This window comes from Gadus morhua, chromosome 8 (genome assembly GCF_902167405.1).
Source record: "Gadus morhua chromosome 8, gadMor3.0, whole genome shotgun sequence".
Classification (NCBI taxonomy): Eukaryota; Metazoa; Chordata; class Actinopteri; order Gadiformes; family Gadidae; genus Gadus; species Gadus morhua.
The window spans coordinates 16,001,366-16,008,865 of record NC_044055.1 but is presented as its reverse complement, the minus strand read 5'-3'; the positions used below and the strand labels follow the sequence as shown (position 1 = coordinate 16,008,865).

At 47.0% G+C, this 7,500-nt stretch overlaps 1 protein-coding gene across 1 annotated transcript in view; it reads right to left on the bottom strand.

Annotated features, from left to right (window-relative positions):
- LOC115548653 (cadherin-7) overlaps window positions 1–7,474 on the bottom strand; it is a 15,066-nt gene extending 7,592 nt beyond the window's left edge. The window contains exons 1-8 of the mRNA XM_030363422.1: window positions 7,226–7,474; window positions 5,260–5,554; window positions 4,549–4,668; window positions 4,107–4,274; window positions 3,571–3,758; window positions 2,609–2,862; window positions 1,396–1,532; window position 1 (exon numbers count right to left, since the gene is read on the bottom strand). The exon at window position 1 is cut by the window's left edge and continues 121 nt beyond it. Coding sequence (XP_030219282.1) covers window position 1; window positions 1,396–1,532; window positions 2,609–2,862; window positions 3,571–3,758; window positions 4,107–4,274; window positions 4,549–4,668; window positions 5,260–5,554; window positions 7,226–7,474 — 1,412 coding nt within the window. The remainder of the gene's footprint in view (window positions 2–1,395; window positions 1,533–2,608; window positions 2,863–3,570; window positions 3,759–4,106; window positions 4,275–4,548; window positions 4,669–5,259; window positions 5,555–7,225) is intronic.
- Between the last annotated feature and the right edge of the window lie 26 nt (window positions 7,475–7,500).

Sequence of the window (7,500 nt, the reverse complement as noted above, 5' to 3'; positions counted from 1 at the left end):
ACTGGACCAGAGAGAGAGAGAGAGAGAGAGAGAGAGAGAGAGAGAGAGAGAGAGAGAGAGAGAGAGAGAGAGAGAGAGAGAGAGAGAGAGAGAGAGAGAGAGAGAGAGAAAGAGAGAGAGAGAGAGAGAGAGAGAGAGAGAGAGAGAGAGAGAGAGACAGACAGACAGACAGACAGACAGACAGACAGACAGACAGACAGACAGGCAGACAGACGGAGAGAGAGGGAGAGAGAGAGAGAGAGAGAGAGAGAGAGAGAGAGAGAGAGAGAGAGAGAGAGAGAGAGAGAGAGAGAGAGAGAGAGAGAGAGAGAGAGAGAGAGAGAGAGAGAGAGAGAGAGAGAGAGACAGACAGACAGACAGACAGACAGACAGACAGACAGACAGACAGACAGACAGACAGACAGACAGACAGACAGACAGACAGACAGACAGACAGACAGACAGACAGACAGACAGACAGACAGACAGACAGACAGACAGACAGACAGACAGACAGACAGACAGACAGACAGACAGACAGACAGACAGACAGACAGAGGGAGAGAGAGGGAGAGAGCGAGGGGGAGAGCGAGGGGGAGAGCGAGGGGGAGAGCGAGGGGGAGAGCGAGCGAGACCGACAGAGAGACCGAAGGAGAGAGGGAGAGAGGAGGAGGGGGGGAGAGAGAGGGAGGGACAGAGATATTTGGTTGTCAGCCGAGACCGCTTAGAGAGCAATCAAACTGTTTTTTTTCTGTCTGGAGAAGATTAGAGAAGTGGGACTGCTACAATTAATCTACCCACTTGGCCAGTGCGTGTACACAGTCCTCCCTCCCTCGGAGGCAACACCTTTAAGATGAAGGTCTGACATTTAGTGTGATTTGAGTTTTGATATGAATTAAAACAAAAATCAAAGTGTTTGATTGCTTGAGTTGTTCCATGTTGAGGTCAAAGGTCAGGCGTTTTCTTAAGCCTGAGATGTGAACATCTCTCTGTGGTGTCTTCTCAGGGGCATATTGATGAGGGTAGGTGGCGAGATGTGCAGCTCTTTTAAGAAATACCACACAGTTGGTCATGTTATTATTATCTTAGTTAGAAGGTGACATGGCTATGGAGATTAAATAAACAGTGTGTTTTTCTCAAACAATGGATTGATCGCTGGTGTTCTAGTGTTCTAGCATTCTAGCATCCTAGTGTTCGAGTGCTCGAGTGTTCTAGAGTTCTAGTGTTTTCTAGTGTTCTAGTGATGGTGTTTTCTAGAGTTCTAGAGTGTTGTAGTGTTCTAGCTTTGTAGTGTTGTAGTGTTCTAGCATTATAGGGTTCCAGTGTAGCATTGGTGTGTGTGTGCGCGTGTGTGTGTGTGTGTGTGTGTGTGTGTGTGTGTGTGTGTGTGTGTGTGTGGGGGGGGGGGTAACTCACGGCTCTCTGAGGCCGTCACAGTGATGTTGTGCAGGGAGACCAGCTCTCGGTCCAGCAGCCGGGCCGTTCTGAGCTCCCCGGTGGACCCGTCGATGTGGAAGTACCGCTCCAGGTCTGTGTTCCTGTCAATAGAGTACCTGGAGAACCAGGAGAAACACACACACACACACACACACACACACACGTTTACACCTGCCTTAAAATTAACGACTAAGCACATATGTATAGTTAGCAGGAGAAGCGTCGGATGTTGCCTCTCAAGGAGTTTGTCCCTCTCATGTGGTTGGCTTGGGGGGGAGGGGGAGAAAAGTGTGAATCTTGGGAGGCAGCTGGATTCGAGACATTAATATCCCGCAGGAATCCTCTTGCCAAACTTCAAAGTGAAGCGTTTGTGTCCCACCACAAGTGGTTTGGACCAATCAGTGTCCTACATGGGGCTCAAGATCTACGGGAAGACAGAGATGGACAGATGGTTCGTCCATTTTTGGAAGTGCCTGCCCTTATCCAAACAGTTTCCAAGGACAATTTCCCAGATGGTTCTGTAAATCGAACAATCTGGTGCGTCAGGTTAGTATAATGGGGGACTGTGAAGCCTTTGAGACTAACTGAGATTCACGGCTATACAGATAGATGTGTTTTGACGGAGTCGGGCAAGGTGAAATCAGGTTCATTATGCTCTTCTTATAAAATGTAATACACTGCCCTTTTCCCACCTCTTCCCATTTTGAGCAGTTTGTTTTACAGTTAATGCCACACATCCACCCATTCATATAACAATTCATCCATTCATACACAGATGGCCCCAACCAGCTCATTGGGAGCACTCAAAGGGTGATTCTCGATTCACGCGCAGTGGTGCCGTGTGCCGAAAGACATTATGAGGTAGGGTAAGGGGTACGGGTAACATCCCCTCAAAATTGATTGATTTTCGATAAGTACATTTTCTTTATTTAAAAATAAATATCAAAAAAATAATAATTATTCAAAATATATCACAATATATATAGGAATAATAGATAAAAACCGAACAATTAAAAAATACAAATGTTAAATTACAAATATATCTCTTTTGAATAATAATAATAATAACAACAAGTAATGCATAAATGTAATGTAACATTTTGAATAATGATTCATTTTAAATCAAATTTGAAATTTCAACTTAATAAAGTAAAATGAACTAATGAGATGTTTTTCCAAGAATAACTACTACCTGACGGGGCTGTTGGTGGAGTCCGGGTCCAGAGCCGACACCCTGCCGACACTGGTGCCCACGTCGACCGCCTCCGAGACGGCCATCTTGGCGAGGTCGGAGGAGAACACGGGGGGCTCGTCTACGTTCTTCACCAGCAGACGGACGGTGGCACGGTCGCTGAACGGACCAAGCGCCACAAAGCGAGGATCCACGTAGCGGTTGGTCACCTCCACCGTCAGGGTGTAGCTGGGGCGGGCTTCGTAGTCAAGAACCTGGGAGGGAGAGAGGGGGGGAGGGAAGGAAGGAAGGAGCGAGTGGAGGAGAAAGGGGGAAGGACGGGAGGAAGGAGGGGAGGAGAGGGGAGGAGGGAAGGAAAGAAGATGTTTATATTTGAACCATAACTAATAAATTCAGTGTTTGCTTGTAAATCAGATGTGTAACTGAGCTACAAGCAGCTCAGAGGAGGATTATCGAGAGTGGATATTATCCAGTGTGTTTTAGAGACATTATGACCAGGAGGCTAAGAGGATCTGGGCTTATTTGACAGTCCCATACAGCCCCCCTGAGCTGAATGAGCTACTAAACACACAGAGACCTTTCACGCGACGTTAACATTTATCAATCGTTGCTTTGTTAGTATGTGCCCCAGGATGAACTGTCTTGACAGTATGAGACAGTATTTTACATGTTTTAAAAATCTAAATCGAATTAATGTTACTGTTAAAGTGAACTCAGAGTTAAACTCATTATTAGTGCAATGCCAATGCATATTCTATGAGCATTGATCAAACAAATCAACATTCAGACGGACTCAATCCTGTCCTGTGATGGACCACATGCTTCTTGGTGGTTCTGTGTCTGTTCTGTCTGAGCGGAGGTTCTAGAGGAGGACCGGTCGGTCTTCAGTACCTTCTTGGTGGTTCTGTGTCTGTTCTGTCTGAGCGGAGGTTCTAGAGGAGGACCGGTCGGGTCTTCAGTACCTTCTGCAGCGTGAGCAGCCCCTCCTGGGTCTCCCGGTCCGTGACGATCCGGAACATTCCCAGAGGGTCTCCGTCCAGGATGCTGTAGTCCACGTCTGCGTTGGAGCCCAGGTCCGAGTCCACGGCCTTCACCTTGGCCACCAGCGATGCCAGCGGGGCGGACTCCGGGACCAGGTACTGGTAGCTCTCTGCCACGGGGAACAGCGGTTAAGGGGGCGCCCGTGGGCGGAGGGCACACACACGTACGTACAGGTAGGTGTTCACCACCACGCCATCAGAGCCAGTAGCGATTCCAGGTTTTGAATGTTTCAGAGTGTGCGTATTGTCTGTGTCAGTGTTTTCAAAGGTGTCAGAGTAACAAAATTCTGTCTATCAATAAATGATTTCCTAACATTGTTTAGAATGTGAATCTTAGTTTTAAAAAGGATTTGTAACTTTTCCTTTTTTTTCAAAATGAAAGCATGATTCCTAGTTGTCAGTTAAAGGTCAAATAAATTAAAGGTTATTGAATCAAGAGCATAAAAGGGTCCTCTTACTGCGGTAAAAGTGCGGGGGGTTGTCGTTGACGTCGCTCAGCGTCACGGTAACGGAGGTGGTCCCGGACAGCCCCCCCATCTGGCCTACCATGTCCTTGGCCTGGATCACCAGGAGGTACTGGTCCCGGGACTCACGGTCCATGTCGGCAAGGGCCGTGCGGATCAGGCCTGCACCATAGCACACACACACACACACACACACACACACACACACACACACACACACACACACACACACACACACACACACACACACACACACACACACACTGTCACATAACACCTTGAGATAGGGTCTTGTGGTTTGTCTTTGTGTAGTTGTGTGTGTGTGTGTGTGTGTGTGTGTGTGTGTGTGTGTGTGTGTGTGTGTGTGTGTGTGTGTGTGTGTGTGTGTGTGTGTGTGTGTGTGTGTGTGGTTCTACATGGTGCTAGGTCAGCTCACCGGTCTTGGGCTCCACAGAGAAGTAGGGCTGTCCTTGCAGGATGCTGTACACCACCCGGGCACTGTTCCCATAGGTCGGGTCGTCTGCATCCGTGGCCACCACCGTCACCACTGACGTCCCTTAGACCCACAAACATCATGACATTAACACACAACATTACATTATGACATCACTGGTTCCAGAGCCAACACCATCATAACAGTACAATTCATTAAAAAAAAATTATAATAATTTTGGCACTATCAAAGCATTAAATAATTACTTCAATAACATTACAATATTACAATATGTCATTACTTTTACTCACTATTTTTGCAAAAACAACTTCCCCTTCAAGTCTTTTGAGAAAAAAGTGTGATGGAATCTTTAAACTTTAATATTTGATATTATTATTAATCTATTTGTTAATTAGCAAATTATTTTATTTAAAGGGACCAACAGCGAACTCAGATACATGAGATTAAGGAGCAGGTAGATGTAGACATCCTACCAGTTGGAGACATTTGGTATCAAACCCAGTACCCTCCTAGTGGGAGGTCAAACGCCCTGACCCCACTAGAGTATCCAGCCCCCAGGAATCAAACCCCCTAATCTAAAACAGTTTGGATGGCTACACTTCCTCGGCCCACTACAAATTCTCCATCAGTCTTTCAACGGGCTGTGAGGGGACATAAGGACCTGCAGAGAGAGACAGACCTTAACTCACTCACCCATGGGGGACATCTCGGGCACGCTGGCCGCGTACGGCCCGTCCAGAAAGCGCGGCTCGTTGTCGTTGATGTCCTGCACCTTGACCACGAACTGGGACTCAGGCTCCACGGGCCGGGCCGAGGCGCGGTCGCGGGCCTGGGCGCGCAGTGTGTAGTAGGCCTGGGCCTCGCGGTCCAGCCGCTTGGTGGCGTGGATGTCGCCCGTGTTAGGGTCGATGGTGAAGATGGAGGGAGCGCCCTCTCCGCTCAGCACGTAGGTCACCTGACCGTCGCCCCGGTCCATGTCCGAGTGGAGCTGCAGGGAGGACAGGGATTCAGTCTGGAGGACCGGGATTCAGTCTGGAGGACAGGGATTCAGTCTGGAGGAGGACAGGGATTCAGTCTGGAGGACAGGGAGTCAGTCTGGAGGAGGACAGGGATTCAGTCTGGAGGACAGGGAGTCAGTCTGGAGGACAGGGATTCAGTCTGGAGGAGGACAGGGATTCAGTCTGGAGTAGGACAGGGATTCAGTCTGGAGGAGGACAGGGATTCAGTCTGGAGGAGGACAGGGATTCAATCCGGAGGACCGGGATTCAATCTGGAGGAGGACAGGGATTCAGTCTGGCAAAACCAGATTTGCTTATGATTTTATTGATGCCACCTTTTTTTGATGCGACACATTGATTCAATTATAGAACAAATTATGTAACACAACAGCAACAACAACAAATGACATTTCCAGACATTTCTAAAACTTAAAAGGACAAAAATTATGAAACTGAATCAAAGCGATACATCTGAGAGGTAGTTTATTTTCACATGAGACACTGATCAAAGGAAAGCTAATCTTAAAAGTAACGTTTGATGTTGTTGTTTAAAACTATTGGCCGATAGCGAGCACATCGTGCAAACGTGGGCACCAATGTGGGCATGATAATAACTTCATGACACTCTTGGCATGCTGGTGTGTGTATGTTTTGAGAGAACTCAACGAATTGTCATCATATTAATCATAATGAGTGACATTTACATTTAGTCGATTTGATCCAAAACAAGATATGTGGCTGAGAATATCCAACCCTTGTACTCAAAATGAAAGCAACTACAAAAGGGTGCACAACATAAAAGTTATATGAGTATATTTGTAAATGAATGAATGAACGATGAACCTATTTAGTGGCAGTTGACATCTAGAGGTAGAGACCAGGATAAGAACAATGAGGTTCACAGCGCAGGCCTGATAATAAGCTGTGGTTGACTGGTTTGCCTTGTGCTCAGTGAAGGGTGAAATGAACAAGGCGGTGTTAAGCCTGGCGGTGGATCAGCCGGGTGCTAAAGTGTTCGTGGCCGACAGCAGCAGGGCCGGCACCTGGGACCGTTTACATGGAGACTACAACTGCTGCGCCCACAACACGGAGGCAGTGAGACGCCAACTCTCTCCGCACCATTAAATGCTACTTAGAGTGTAGTAATAATTAGTACATGGGCCTTTGCAGAACTGCAGCAGTGGTGTTGCTACTTTATCAATCAAATTAGAAAGGTACTATAACAGTATTAACAGTTACACTCCAGTATTATAACGTAGGTCTAATACTGTTTATACTCGAGTAGTATCATAAAAAAATCACTTAAATCATTACTATCACAGTACATATAACATAAATGTACTTATAAAAGTATTATAATAATAATAATAACAACATGACGGTACTTATAACGTAGTACAACAGTACTTATAACATAACTGTACTCATAAAAGTACTATAACAGTACTCATAACATAACGGTACATATAACAGTACTATAACAGTACTCATGACAAAACAGTACTTATAACCGTACTATAACAGTACTCATGACATAACAGTACTTAAATCAGTACTTTAACAGTACCATGACAGTACTATAATATGACCACAGCAGAAACCAAAGATAGCGCTACACCAGCACTTATGAAAGTACTATTATTGGACCAAGGTCCTGGTACCTTTCCCACGTAGAGGGGCTCGTCCCCTGTGTACTCCTCCAGAACAAAGAACTGGTTCCAGACCCAGCTGCGTCTGGACCGGGCCGGGCCCCAGCCGTACCCCCCTTGCCTCGGGGGCCCTCCCCTAGAGGGGCCCCTGGCAGGGGCCAGAGGGACAGAGTTCAGGGTCAGCTCCCCATAGCATGGAGACCACAGGGAGAGCAGGACCAAGCCCACACAGAACCCCCTCAGAACCACACAGCAAGACATCTATAGGGGGGGAGAGAGAGAGAGAG